This window comes from Quercus lobata, chromosome 12 (assembly GCF_001633185.2).
Source record: "Quercus lobata isolate SW786 chromosome 12, ValleyOak3.0 Primary Assembly, whole genome shotgun sequence".
Classification (NCBI taxonomy): domain Eukaryota; kingdom Viridiplantae; phylum Streptophyta; class Magnoliopsida; order Fagales; family Fagaceae; genus Quercus; species Quercus lobata.
This window is the reverse complement of record NC_044915.1, coordinates 5,990,987-6,007,050: the sequence shown is the minus strand read 5'-3', so window position 1 is coordinate 6,007,050 and position 16,064 is coordinate 5,990,987. Positions and strand designations below refer to the sequence as shown.

At 34.1% G+C, this 16,064-nt stretch overlaps 1 protein-coding gene across 1 annotated transcript; it reads right to left on the bottom strand.

Moving 5' to 3' along the window:
- Positions 1-5,166: 5,166 nt before the first annotated feature.
- On the bottom strand, positions 5,167-13,324 carry LOC115971887 (uncharacterized protein DDB_G0287625-like). Its single transcript, XM_031091988.1, has 2 exons — positions 12,795-13,324; positions 5,167-5,733 (listed from the first exon to the last, which is right to left on the bottom strand). Exons 1-2 carry the CDS (start codon positions 13,071-13,073, stop codon positions 5,497-5,499), a joined length of 516 nt encoding a protein of 171 aa, XP_030947848.1. The 5' UTR covers positions 13,074-13,324; the 3' UTR covers positions 5,167-5,496.
- Between the last annotated feature and the right edge of the window lie 2,740 nt (positions 13,325-16,064).

The window sequence follows — 16,064 nt, the reverse complement described above, 5'->3', positions numbered from 1 at the left end:
TGGCGATGACTGGTCTTCTCTCTCTCGATCAAGCTTCGACCCACCCCTTTCGCCAACCCAGCTCGCCATCCCAAGCCCCAAGTCCCAAGCTGAAAGAGAGATGTACATGTAGAGCGATGAGATCGAAGCGTAAACGGAAACTAAAGCACGGCGAGGATGTTGACAACGTGGGTAGCATCGACGCAGGGTTGATTCTCCAATATATGTTCATGGGTTTTGGATTGCTAGGTTTGTGGGTTTCTGATATTTTTTTTTTTTTTTTTTTGGCTGGTGTTTTTGGTTCTTCTTTGCATGGGTTTTTTGGTGTTTGATTTTTTTTTTTTTTTTGTGGGTTTGGTTGTGACCGTGGATTGTGGTTGAAATGGCGGTTTGTTGGTTGTGTTGGTGGTGGTTTGGTAGCTGTGGCTATGGTTGTCATGGCCTGTGTTGGGCTATGGTTGTGGCTATGTTGGTGGTGGTTTGATTTTTATTTTATTTTTCTTGCTATGGGTTGTGGTTGTCACATAGAGGTTGTTGCTAGTGGAGTGGTGGTGGAGGTGGATGTGGCTGGCTGAAAGGTTTTTGTGGGTGGTTGTTCTTGGCCGGCGGTGGTTGTGAAATGTGGTGATGATCCGTTTGTGAGTTTTTTTTTTTTTTTTGGATGTATTATTTTATTGTAGTAGAAATATTATTTTATTGTGATGATTATATTATTTTATTTTGTTGAAAGCTAAAATAGATCCACTGTTGCAGTATGTGTGTAGGTAAAATAGATAAAATAGCTTTTGGTGGAGCTAAATTGCTAAAAATTTAGCTCCATTGCTGTGGATGCTCTTAGTCACTTCTTTCCATATTTTTATTTTTTTGGCTACCTTCGTTGATAATACCTAAGTTTTAAATGTCATTCCATTCTGTTCTAGCTAAAATATTTAAGCTCGTCCTCAAAAGTTAGTGTATTCATGGACGAACCTAGAAGGGGCCCAAATTCCTAGGCCTATATATATAAATTTCACAAACATACTCTCCTGAAGGGGTATGTTTGTGTATTCATGGACGAACCTAGAAAGCACCCAAATTCCTAGACCTACGAATATATATATGGATAAATTTTACAAACATACCTTGAGGTTTTGGGTAATATCAATCAAGTCCAAAATGTTTAAAAACTAACCATTTCAATCTTTATCCTCAAATGGTTTGTAACATCCGTTACATATCTCCTCTCTTTCATACCTCTCCCTAAGTCTCTCTCTTCCCTTTCTCTAATTCTAAGAAGAAGAAGAAGAAAAATTGAAAAAAATGACTAAAAAAAAGCTTAACCATTGACCCAGCAAATCTCAGAAACCCATTGACCACTGACCACAAGCAAAACCCACAAACCCAGCAAAACATCCACAAGTAAAACCCACAAAACTAGCAAAACAATGGCATCAGCAAAACCCACAAATCCAGCCAAACAATGGCATCAACAAAACCCACAAACACCATCAACCCACAAACCCATCAGCAAAACCCATCCATAAATCCAGAACTAGCAACCACAGACCACAGGCATCAACAAATTCAAAAACATTTCAAACCCACAAAATATTCATCACATCTCTTCTCTGTGGCTTTGTGACAATTCGCCACCGACCACCCCACAACAAACCGAAAACCAACAATCCAAGCCAAAACCCACAAAACTCCAACACACCCACAAAAAACTGAAACTTCATATGTTGAATTGAGTTTCAAATGAATCCAATGTAACAACCATGGATATACTAGAGAACCTTATTCTATACTCTTGACTAACCCTAGAATTAGTTTACTTATTTCGTAAGTACATAGATCTCAGAGTGACCATGATACGGTTAGAACATATTGAGCCATGATATCTCAAATAAATTCAACATTCTAACATTCACTTTACTTGCAACATGGTTTATATGGAATGAATATAATCGCGAACCAACATGGTTACATGGAGATATTCTAGCTAGCCTATCCCACTTTGTACGTAGATATATTACAAAATCTCCTTTTTCATTAATCATTTCGGAATATATATATGGGGCCATGTATATATATTGAACACACAGAATTTGCATGCTCTAGTAAAGCATTAATTTCCATTTGTCTTTGTGATAAGCATATATCACAAATATAAATGTTCTATCAAACACACAATAACCTGCCTCTTCGACACGTAGACTACTGACTTGTCGGTCGTCTTTTTCGCATACCAGATATACAGTACTAACATATATATATATAGTTAAAGTTCATATATACTTGTAAGAGCCTTTTCGTTCATATATCAAATTAAAACAGTACTTGTCTTGCTGAGTTTGTAATAAGAGAGAGAGAGAGAGATGCAATCTGTGAAGGAGAAGCTCAGAAACATGGCCAGTTCTGTCAAGGAACGAGTAGCCATCTAGAAAGCCAAAGTAGAGGAAAAGGTTCCCTCTCAATTTTAGATAAGACCTACAAATTAAATTAAATAGGTGTAAAGGTCTTTACCGAGTTATTTTGGATCTTAACATTTTCTTTGCAAGAAAAGAAAGGATATTAACCATATATTTAAGTATATATAATATGCTTAATTTGTGCCCACGCATTTGATATTGTAGGAGGAGTTTTAACTACATATTACATAATAGTAAAGTTTGTGTAATATTGAATTTTAGTTAAAAAGTTTTTTAGTGTGTAAATTATTTGATAAATTATATATAGTGAAGCCATGTCATATACAGTGAATAGTATTTATAAAGTTCTAAATTAAAAAAAAAAAAAAAATTATATATGAACCTGAAATATATATATATAGAAAAGTTTTCAAATTTAAGCTTTATTCTTAATATTCTCAGTTTCCTTCGGGCTTCCACTGCATCACTTTTTTTTAGAAGAGCTTTAGAGCTCCTAAAGCACAACCAAATGGATACTTAGTGTTATTATATATAGGTCTTGTGTTCAATATGTTATGAGCAGGAATTGTGAGCTGAGTTATATTTTATGTTTAACCAGCAATTGATTAATAATCACAACCATGAAGCATGATTATGAATTATATACTAGCATCTTAATCTTAGGCTCAATTTTTTATGAGGTTGACAAAAAGAAGGCCGAGAAGCGTAGAAAAGGCAAGGAGGCATCAGCACAAGCAAAAAAGGAGTTGCATCAGCCTATTGGAAAGGGAACTCCTTTGTGTGGGGGTACCATTCCAGCATATCCACTAGGAGGGTACCGTCCTGGACACAAGTATTAACTATTAATCAATGGTGTAAGTGAGAACTTACTGTTAAATTTTGCATAGCCTTTTTAATCTCTGTGGTTTATCAAAAAATAATAATCATCTCTGTGTGTGTATAGTTTTAGCATTGTGTTTACTGAGTGAGAGTGTCATCTTTATTTTTTGAAGTGGCATAGTATAACATGGATATCAACTATTATATAAAGTCACCAAATTCTTGTAACTAAATGACATCTTTTTGCTTTCTTTTATATATATTATATAAGAAGAAGTAAAAAGTATGGCTAAAAACTTGATTATATCTAATGGCTACAACTCTACTCAATATTTTTTTATAGAAAGTTAATTTTGACAAATTTACAATTAGATAATATTTTCTTCTTATATCCTTCATACTTACAAAATTTCAAAAAAATCAAAATTTAATAGCTATGTTATTAATCAAATGTTTAAATTTCAAGATTTTATAGTCTAAAATTATGCATAAAATAAGTTTGTGAATTGAATAGTATATAACATCTAATTGGTACGAACTTTGATACGCCTGTTAAGAATATAAATAACATACAATCCAATGATTATATTTTCAAAAATATAAAAAATATGTAGTCATATTAATTGTTTTAGTCGAAGTTATAATCATTGACTACAATCAAGTTTGTAACCAAATTTTAACCAAACTAAAAGATGATTGTTCTAAAAATAAAAATAAAAAAGTTTGTTACCAAATTTTATACCAAAAAACAAAAATTGTAACCAAATTTTGTTCTAAGAAGAATAATCCCCCTTTATTTTGAAATAAAAATAAAAATAAACAAACAAACAAAGTACTATATAAAGACTTACATAAAAATGCATTAAATGTTTTATATTACGTAAATATTGATAATTCGGGGCTGTAGGCTGTAGCTTATAATTGTGGTCGTAAATTGGTAAAAACTTTGTTTGCCTTTGCAATTTCCAAATGACTCTTTCAGTTTGTAATTGTACTATTACCACTATATATAAAAAATAAAATAATAAAAAATTAAAAATGATGACAAATTTTTAATTCCTTTAATTTAAAATTTACACTGTTTGAATAATTATGTTTAACAATTAAGAAATTATAATATAAGTTTTATGAATACCACTCTTGAACTTTGACCCGTGAATTTGGTTGAACATTTATTTTCTAACAAATTAGACCTTTTTGTTATTACTCTGTTAGATTCATAGATTTAATTACATAATGTGTACATGATAATGATGTTATTTCAAAATTATCGATGATGTGAATTAAATTATGTGTACACTTATCCAAAAAAAAAAAAAAAAATCTAAATTATGTGTACATCATGTCTGTAAATGAGTTAGTCTTTAATGGAAAATATTACTAAGAGGTTTAATTTGTTACAAAACTAAAGTGCAATATATTAATTGTTCAAATCACAAGTTTACTCTTGTTAAAATTCAGGGGTATATATATAAATATATATAGTGGTGATGGTGGTAAAGAATGGTGGTGTACGTTAATGGCAAACAAATAGTACTTTTTGTGATTGAGATAATAACATGAGTAGTAGTAGCAATATCGACTACATTATTGGATGCTTGCCTCACCAGTCACCACCTCACGTTTGCACGATTTTGCACCATGCTATTATTATAGCAACTTCCTACCAAAGGTCGGGCACCCACAATCTCAAGTCATTTTCCGGGTAAGCTTAGGCATTAAAATATTTTTGGGAAAAAAAATACTCAATCTCTAGCTCACTAGATTTAATTAGCTTAATTTTAAAGAAATCATTAATTTCTTGTAAGGAATCAACTTAATTAGAACCTTCCTTGATGGTATTGATGCTCAACTGGAAGCCTTGGTCCTTGGAGTCATGCAAGTTGCAGCAATATCAACAATGTATTGAATTCAGCCATGTACTTCTTCTATCACTCAAGCAATTACTACCATTGCATTTGAACCAAAGCCAAGCGTTTAAAATTCATCAAATTGCATTTTCTGTGTATACAAATAGACACCACTGATGTCAAACACTAAACTTTTACATTTATGGCCAGACGCAACAGTTGCCAACAATTACAGATCGATTAGGAACCATATGAGAAAATCCATGGATGCATGTCAACACAGACATTGATACAAAGGGTTGCAGCAGGGTTCCAGAGTCCATACCAGACAACCAATCAAAGATGTTTCTAAATCAACAAATCGACAACATACTTGTGTTTTTTCACTAACAAACCCTACCACCCAGAATTCTGATTACTTTCTTTTTAAGGATCCTCTATACCCACTGCAATCTACCTTGGTGCTCCACACACTGTCGAATTTTCCCATCAGAAGCCAAGAGCAAGCTCTTCACTTTAGCCGGCCTGGTACTGTACTTTACTTCAAACTTCGGAAATGACCTTTGATGATCTTCTGTAGAGGTTGATGACTCCAGCAGGACCTCATCGAGGAACTCATCTGCTACATCTCCATCTTCATCTATCCTAAGAGCCTTGGTATACCATCTCAGACCCTGAACATAGACAAAATGAAACCAAAAATTTAACTACTTGATGAGACCAAAAAGTATCATTGAAGAAAAATGATTTAAAACACAACTTCTGTCGCAATTCTGACAAATATGCTCATAGACAGAGGACAAGGAATGTCAATTAACAAGAATCAACTGCTAACAGGACAGAGGAGGAAGGCAGCGTATTGCTGTGTGCCTAGCATGTCCTTGACTTCTATATAAAGTTTTATTTTACTAATCATTAGCAATATAAATGCATCCTGATCACTAATGGAAGGAAGGAAGGAACTATTATGGGAATCCAAAACTTCTGTCGACTTCCTAGACCAACATATCCAAGTTTGGGAAATACATGGCAAGTATTTTAGTCAATATTGACAACGGGTGTCAACAAGAAGTGTCAATGATATATACACTGCAACCAGAACAATGAAATAAAAGCAGCCAAAGGGAAATAGTGAAATACTATGAGTTTGGAGTTTCGTCACAACAAATAGCATTTAATATATATAACTTAAACCAATTTAGAAAGCAAAGAACTTGCATCAGAACTTGTCCCCCAGTAAATTTTTGAGGCCTCAATGTCACCCCAAACTAACTGACATTCTCTGCATGCATGCAGCCATCCGATGGGAGTGAAGCATAAGGTCACTAATAAACTGCATATCCAGGAAATTAGGATAATGAAGGTTGGTTTAGACAAGAACTCTCATCTGTGCCAAAGTATGTATGAGATCTTTCTTGCATATTGTTCATATCCTACACCCATTCTAATTAAATGATGACAATAAAACTTCGTCCTATAATTAAAGAGAAAATAGGAAGTCCACTAAACAGGAGAGAAACCAATTTGGTATTTTCAAGATCGCCCATTCTTCTAAATACATGCTCTGAACAAGCAAAAGATCCCATCTCATGAGTATAAACTTAACACAACATTACTGATGTAAATAGCCACACCAAAAAAAAAAAAAAAACGAAATCATTTTTTTTTTAATGTTTTTTCTTTTTCCTTTATTAGTTGACGGGCAGCAAATTAAAAAATATCAGAATCAGCATCCCAGCATTAACAAAATCATATTATTTTGGGCATGTTAAACATATATTCATATTTATCTCTACAATCAGAAAGAGCGCTTCCAGAACAACAAAGCATTCATTAACCAAATTTCAAAGTAAAGAACATCTCTCACAAGCTAAAGCCATAGCTCAAAAGACGCACCTCTGTGTCCAATAGAGTGTCTATAAACTCACAATTAGTTTAGTTAGTCACATCCAACAAATATATGTACTTTATTTCCTTGCCTTGTATCACATTCTGTAATAAATTTCTTTTGGCTGAATAAAACAACTATGGGCAGCTTTGAACTGGTCTTCATCCAACAATTCACAAGATTTGATGCAGAAACATATCAAATAGTGTAAATATAAAAACACAACTGTCACTAGATCCATTCCTACGGTTGTTTCATCAATAAAACTGAAGAAAATGTGCTCAGTCAAGTTGTAAGGCATTGCTTCTCCATGTGCTCAGTCAATGCAAAAGCTTATATATATTTTTTCTTTATCTCTGGAGCTTTAAGAGGGCGATCAAAGCATGTTTTTATAGGGATGGCAATAGAGAAGTTTTGGTATGGGACACCTAATCCCTATCTATACTTCATCTAGAAATACCATCCCCCCAACCGAACCCCCCCCCCCCCTCCCAAAACACACACTCTCTCCCTAAAAAAAAAGTAAAAAAAAATGCTTAGTGAGAGTCCAAATCCCATGCCCACTTAGTGTCTGTTTGGCATCAGCTTATAAGCTCAATTTTTAGCTTTTAACTTTTATTTACAGCTTTTTAAAACCTCACTTTTTCCCGCATTTTCTCACTTTTTCAAGGTACAAATATACTTTAGCATACTTTCAGCAAAAAGCTAGATAAGTAGTTCCCAAACGGACACTCAATCTGGTCATCAAAGACCAATCCAATCCATCATAAAATTTAGTCTAGTTTAGAGAAAATATATAGAGAATCAACCTTGGGGAAAGTTCTGAGAACTTGCAAGGGCAACCGCCATAGAGTAAAAGAAATTGTGAGGGAGTGAGTTTGCTAAGAGTAGAAAGGGTTTGAGGAAGACGGTCATAAGCTGGAAACAAGGGAGGAAGACGAGGGATAGAGAGTAGCTGAGATCAACAGCAACAAGGGATGAAGACTTACTTTCTGGGGGATGGCAGCTACAAGCTGAGACAGGGAGAATGAAGAATAAAAAATAAAAACCATAGAGGTAAACAAGAATATTTATATTGTCAGGTCAGGGGATGGGGATGTGGCAGAGAGACCAAGACGAAGACCTGTCCCTGCCCCCACCACCCCCCCAAGGAAAGGAAATCTATCTTATTAGGGGGAGATCAGACCAGGGACTTGACAGGGTAGGAAATTTTTCTGTCCTTAGTTCTCAAGTTGCATAAAGTTACACACAAAATGAAAAAATAATTTTTCCCATTCATTTTCTTTGTTATGGGATGATATACGTGCAAACTTAAATTTTCTTATGTGAAGTACCACAGCTGTTCATTAGTTCTGAAAGCAAGAAGTTTGATTTACATTCTGGTAACAATGTTCTAGATGTCTAATTTCGCTTACTGACCCAATTTCTCCTCATTACACCACTACATGCAACATCAACCAACTAAAGAGAAACCTCGCTTGATAAGTAAAATCTAAAAATCTTCGCCCATGCTGCTGTCCAAATTAAGAACAAAACCCTCTTTGGGGCCTTAACACACCAAATACTCTTCAGCCTTTGTACCTTGGATAGCCTCGTAATAAAAGCCTCCTAGGGATATCAGAATACATAAGATCTAGAAAATAATTCAATGAATCCAATTCCCAATCATGAAACTCTATAAAATCTCATGTTCCAGCTCCTCCCCACCCCCATCTAACTAAGGTAATCTTATCAAATGAGCAGGAGTATAAATCAAGATGTGACTTCTTTAGAGAAGAATTCCCAATCCAAAGAGTACGCCAAGACCTTACTCGAGTGCTTGCCCGCAACTCGGAAAACACAAACTGAAGAAAATTGTCCCATCCTGCCCTAATGCTCCTCCATAGACTACACCGTGACACCCCCCCCCCCCCCAAAAAAAAAAAAAACTGGTTGCAAAGTCCAACCGCCTCATTCCTCCTCATACTTCATAGCGAGAACCCGTCTCCATAAATGTGTGGCCTCATTCTGAAATCATCATAACCATTTCCCCAATAAAACTTCCTATTTTTCGAATCCCCAAACCACCTGTACCAATGGCAAAACAAACTGCTTCCCATGCCACCAAGGAGAACTTGAATTCCTCATCAGAGGCACCACACAAAAAGCTGCTCGTAATCTCTCTAACCCGTTCATCACACTAGTGGGAATAGTCAAAATAGAGAGATAATATGTTGGTAAACTCAAAAGCATACTTTTTAATAACGTTATCCTCCCTCCCTCTGACAATATAGCTTCTTCCAACTAGACAGTCTGTGTTCCATCTTCTCCAAAAATTGCTTTGATATATAGCATGAGACAAGTATTTCCAGTAAGGTCAACCATAAAAACTTATAAATCCATATTTTGAATTAACCAATGAACCGGGATTATATTAAGGACATATAAAATAAGTAGAAAATCAGAGGCAAAAAATAAATCAGCGGCAGCAAGAAGTTGGCCTAAGAAGATTACAAACAAAAGGAGACAGATATTGAAATTAAAAATGTTAATATAAGCAGTAAGCGCAAAGCATCATCTGGCATAAATAATGAAGAAGTACTTGCTCCCAAATGACAAAAAAGGGTAGCTCATGTGGCAGACTCAGCATTGACAAACCTCACTAAAGCTAAATGCCATCTACCTCCTCATTGTCCTGATTGTTGTTCTAACCCTCATAGCAATTGCTACCGAGTTAAATATAATTATGAAAAAACTAACATCCATTGCTTCACAAGTATTAACTACCAACCAATAGAGATGAGATAGCTTGAAGAGGCCATGGTTGTTCATCTCCAAAGAATTCTGAACTTGTGTTGGTTTATTTAAAATATAACCAAAAATACACCTTTGATCCAAGTTTCCAAGTGATCAAGACTGCACATGCACTGATGCACAAATGAAATGAATATGCAACTACAATCATAGTGCAAGCTTTCAATCTTCACAACAAGACTAAGTAAGAAATATGATTGGATCTAAAAATAAAGGGTTAAGCTACAAGAGCCAAAGGCACTAAAGAGCTCAGACAAATTAGCTAAAGAAAGGCATTTAATCATGATGCATAACACAATATACTTTTTTTTTCATCAATGTTTACACACGCACCCAAGGACAGAGTTTGGCTACAAACTTGATTGTAGCCTAAGGCTACAACTTCACTAAATATATTTTTATTAGATGTAAATTTTGACAACTCCACCATTGGATTACATTATCTTCTTATATCTTCCATGCTTGCAAAATTTCCAGAAGAACAAAGATCAATAATTATATCATCAATCTATTATTTAAATTGCAAGTTTTTGTAGTCTAAAATTATGCATTAAAAATAAGTTTATAGATCATAAAGTAAATAACATCTGATTGTCACAAAATTTGACATGTGTGTTAAGAGTGTAAAGAACATGCAATCCAAATGTTAGATTTTCAAATATGTAGCAATGTTAATTTTTTTTTTAAAGGAAGTTGTAGCCTTAGGCTACAACTAAGTTTGTAGCCAAATTTTGTTCTACACCCAATGAGTTTTGAACCCACAACCTCACCTCCACTTAGCCATACATAAAAAAAAATAAAAAATAAATAAATAAATAAATAAAATTTACTAAAATATGTAGGTAATGAAGCCTTGTAGGCAGAATGTCAGATTGACTTTCTCATGATAAATTGCCTCAAACCTGTCCCCCAATAGCCTTCATGGTCATAATAGACAGCTTAATCCAAATGCTAACTTTAGAAATATTTAGCTTCCACCACACTCTGTGTCATGTATCCACCATAGTATAGTGCTGCCAAGTGTCTTTGGCTTGATCACTGTGATTATTACCTCCCTATAGGTTCTCAATGTTGACAGATACACCTTTAAATAAGTAACCACTCACCACCACATAGCCCTATGGCTCAAAGAATAAATGTGTATCTCACAAAACCTACAGGTCCACCTCCCCCAACCTGGCAACACCTACCTCATGCATGTTTGTCACTATATTTATACTATGGCATGTCATTACCTTTATGAAGTACCACATGTCAACACACTATTCAATTGGACACCCCTAATCTTCAACTACTCAAGATTTGAAATCAAAAAGGACCGAGAATGGCTCATCATAAATTATGGTTGTGTCACTTCTAATTCATTAAAGTCAACTTTTTTTCATTGAAAAATTTTCCTAATTTAGATTCTTAACAGTAGATAAATGAAAAAAATGCAATTCACAGTCCAATAGATAACTTTTGTCCCTTGAACTATCCAAGGCTGATATCTCATTTATAAAGAAACATCAGATGATTTCCACCAAGTGCTAATGCATGTTGTGCCAAATAAGAAAAATCGCACAACAAAATTAAAGCAGGCACTACAGAGATGCTTGGTAAGTTGTGACTTCATGTAGAGGAAGGGCAAGTTATAAAGAAAGAAAACTGCAACATATACATGAGGTGGTCATTCGAGATGGAGACTTAATTCTAAAGAACCACAAAAACATTGCAGTAGGGGTCACTGAATTCTACAGAGGAGCGTATAAACCATTTGACAGCCTACAACACATTAAATAGTAATTATAGAAACAAGGTCAAAAACTACAAGGCACACAAGTCTCATGCAGGATGAAGTTAAAAAGGAGCAGTTATCAATTGAAGACCATAAGAACAATCAAAAATAGTTGGTTGCAACACCATTTGAAGAAGGGTCTAAAACTTGCTCTACCTTAACACAATTATAACAACAATCAAGCCTTAGTCTAAAAATTTTTAGGGTTGCCTATGTATCCTCAATAGACTACTTAGGGCTGGTCACATGTAATATTTTCCGCCATTCTATTCTATTAGAAGTCATACTCTCTATTACTTCCCTAATTAACATGTAATTTTCATTCCCTCAACTCGAACCAAGTCATCCTTTCTAATTGGTGCATTACTCACTCTCCTCTAAACACTATCAAACCATCTCAAGCAACTCTATCTCATCATCATTTAGCTATTGCATTTATTTTTCTCATTGCCAGTCAATACCAATGATCTATACCTAGAATGCGTTGCTAAATCTCAGCTCTAGAAAGCTATTTCACGCTCATCTTTTCATCAATAAGGACTAGCCCCATTTTTTAGGGGATTTAGTCATTTTGAATCATTTCAGTGTATTTCCAGTTATCCATCACAAAATATGTTGACTATATTTCCACTTAACTATAGTCATTTTATAAATATGTTGCTTTTTAACATCCCAAAATTCAGTACCATTGAGCATAGCTGGTTTTATAGCAATCTTGTAAAAAAATTCCTTTCACTTAGTATGTACTATTTTACAATCACTATCATACAATACCCTTGATGCGCTTCTCCACTTCATTGATCATGCTCTTAATCCTATGAGTCACTAGCTTCTAAACAAACCCATCTTCAATTCCCCTTAAATCAGTGATCCATCTCAACCATAGATCTTACCTATCAACTTATCAAAAAAAAAGATCTTACCTATCAAAACGTTAATTCTATCTGTCATTTGAAATGTCCACATATAGGGTGCCACCTTGATAACTTTCCTTAAAAATTGGTTAAAAGCTCTCTCCTTTATGGCAACTAAAAAAAAAAAAACCCCATTAAACTAAAATTACTTCAAATAAATAAACAATCTCAATAGTGGGTTTTTCCACTTAGATAAAGTCTCTTTTCGTCAAATAAGAGAGATTTGGGGTTCAAATCCCAATTACACAAAAACCCAATTGGTATCTTGACCCGATGATAAAAAGCAATCATCACGGAGCAGCAAACACCACAAAATTGAAATTGAATACATGGGGGGTGGAGAAAGATGAAAGAAGAAAAGACCTGAACAGCGGCGTCAGGGGGAATACAAGGAGAGAGGAGAGGTCCAAGATGGGGTCGCTCGAGCGAGACCTGGACGGGAACACTGAAGCCTCTACGAGGAAGACCCGTTTCTTGGAAATGGGCAGAAGACCGATTACTATTGCCATGGGTCTGAGCTTCGGAATTGTTGTTGTTGTTGCTGTTGATGTTGTTGTTGTTATCGTCGTCTTCGTCTTTGGATTCGTGATTGTCGTCTTTAGAGAACCCTAAGAAGCCCGCTATTTTCTTCAACAACCCCATCCGGAATTTGAGAAGAAAAAAAAGCAGCTGATTGCTTGGTAGTTTTCGTCCAGTATTTGAATGAGAAAGATGTTTGGAAGAGAGAAAGAGAAGTGGTGGGAAGAAATGGAAAGTATAAGAGTGGGTGGCCGTGGTCTTTTTCGGGGGTTTCTTATGGTTGGCTGGGCTTATACATATACTCACTCAACAGCTTTTCTTTTTTCTCTGCCTTTTTTGTTTTTGCTTGCACACCCAAAATTTTGGTGCAGCTTTTGGGTAATACTAATACTGTAGCTAATAGGGTCTCATCATCCTTCGGGTTTTCAACCTTTTTTTTTCTTTTTTCTTTTTTTTAAATGGAGATCAAATAGAGGTCAGTTTGTTTCTTTTTTTTTATTATTATTCCATTATTGGGGAGAGAGAGAAAATTTGAAACACGGGAGTGCCCGTTGAAGTACAAAGTTTTTTTAAAAATTAGTTTAGAACTCATGTATATACACTTACACAATAAATACATATACACGAGCATGTGTGTATATATATTTTAAAGAGTTTTAATTTATTATCAAATCAAGATACCAATCGATTTTTAATATAGGTGGAGATTGAACACTGATCTCTTATTATCTTCTGTATATATTAAGAGGATTCAGAAAGTTAGTTATTATTTTTTTTCCTATCAAAAATACCCCTAAATTAATTAACCAACAACTTAAAAATGGAGTTAAAATAATAAATTAACAAAAGAAAATTAGTTATTGCTTTTTTTACTATCAAAAATACCCCTACCTAAAACTTAAAAATGGGGTTAAAATAGTAAATTGATAAAAATAATAAATTCATACTTCTACGTTGAAATACCTTCCTGCTTTTAATAAACTCCTACTTTTACGTTAATTTAAATCCCTACTTCTACCCTCTAACTCCCTACAAAATAGAAAAACTCTTTTGTTAGTTTTAAAACTCCTCAAATCTACAAAACTCACCCTACGTATTTATTTATTTATTTTTTCATGATTGGAAAAAGTAGAAATCTCAAATTATAATAAATGCAAATTATTAATCTTTACCCAAAAAATTGAAAAGCCTCTGAGGCTAGTATATATTAATGTGTAGCCTTATGCATATACACAAGTGCAATTAAAAATTATCACAATTATATAGTTAAAATTATACCTTTTTTTAGAAGATGTTCAAATCTCTCTCTCTCTCTCTCTCTCTCTCTCTCTCTCTCTCTATATATATATATATATATCCAATTAGAATTTCAAAATAGAGTTTCAAATTAGTCTATTTTTTCGCCATGTGTCCTAAATTATTTATTTTTAAAGAGAGTTTTATTTTATAATTTTAGAATCAAATGTGGGACTACATCATAAATATTCATCCAAGTGAGTTATTGATTATAAAAACCAAAGAGTCTAAAATAAATTAATCATAAAATAAATAATAAATAAAAAAATTGCTTGACAATAACAAAAATTAAGAAGTAATAGAAAAATTGAAAAACTAAACATGGATAGTTTGCATTTTATACCTAATAATATTCTTACAAGACTTTTTAAAGAGTTAACAAAATATAAGAATGACTATCAATAGTATTTAAATTATATACAGGAATTATACTATGCATCTTATTGTATATCTTTAAGTGTATTCATGCATATAGTAGTAGCTCCAGAAATTCTTTTCAGGGTGGTCATTAAAAAAAATTATAATAAAACTTGAATATATTAACATTACAAAATACGCAAATGCATAAAATTTTAAAATTTCATTTCACAAGTTTTCATTAGTTTCACTATCAATGTTATGAGCTACATCTTTTTCAATATATACAACCAAGCAATTATTAAGCTACTGATCTCTCATTCCATTACTAACATATTGCCTAAATAAGTATTAATATAAACAAAATGCATTATCTTTTTAAAATATATATCACATAAATCCAACAAATTCTGCTAAAGATTAAAGTCAGACTAGCTATTTAAATAGTGTGCATTTTTTATATAAAAAAATGATCATGCTAACGGTTGCCTTTAGGGCAATGATTAATAATCCATTTTAGTAAAGATAACAATTTTAAAATATGTCATTTGAAAACACAATTTTAAAAATCACAATTAAACGTTTGATTTGAATTTTTAGGCTGATTTGTTTGTTTGGGCAATTTTTTAGAAATGTTATGTTCATAACATTTTTACAACACTTTCACAACAAATTTTAGATGGTAAGTTTTTATTGGTTCTAATTTAAACTTATCACTGAAATTATTTTATTGTTTACCAATAACAACTTGCTATTTAGAATTTGTTACAAAAATATTACGAAATATTGTGAACATTGCATTTCTTGCAATATTTTTGTTCAACATTCAATGGACCAAAATTTTAGAGAGGTTGAATTTTATTTTTAATGGGCTCAATTTTTATTAAGGGTTGTAAGGACGCGATTCGTGGCGGACCGTATCAGTGTCGGGTTCGCACGTGAAAAGGCCCCTAACAACATCATTTGTAGAGCGTGGGTTTGGAAGGCTAGGCCTTGATTGATAGGCGGTGGGTTTTTCGCGGTGTTCGTACCAGTTTAAGTTTTCCTACACCCCTGGAGTCTTTCTCCTGGAGGTGGGCTGGGAGGCTCTGGTTTTTGGCCATTTTTCCCAACCCCCTTCTTTAGGTTACTTATTTTTCCTTTTATACTCGCCTGCGTCCACTGTCCTTCGCCCACGTATAAGGTCAACCTTTCCAAAATTGATACTTGTCCCATCAGCCCATATTCAAAGTCGTTGGGGGTGGTTGTAAAAGCTAAAGACTGCGGCTCTGTCAGGTTCAGAGCATTGAATGGCAGTGAGAGCAGCTTTCCCTGGATATTTTAGATCTTTCGTCCTGATTTCGGTCCTATACCGTTTTTACCCTTCCTTCAGGGGGGGACTTTGGGTCTGCCGAGGACTGAGTCGTCCTCGGCGATATCCATAGGCTATTTTGTCGAGCTTGGGCCATAGCCCTCCTCGGC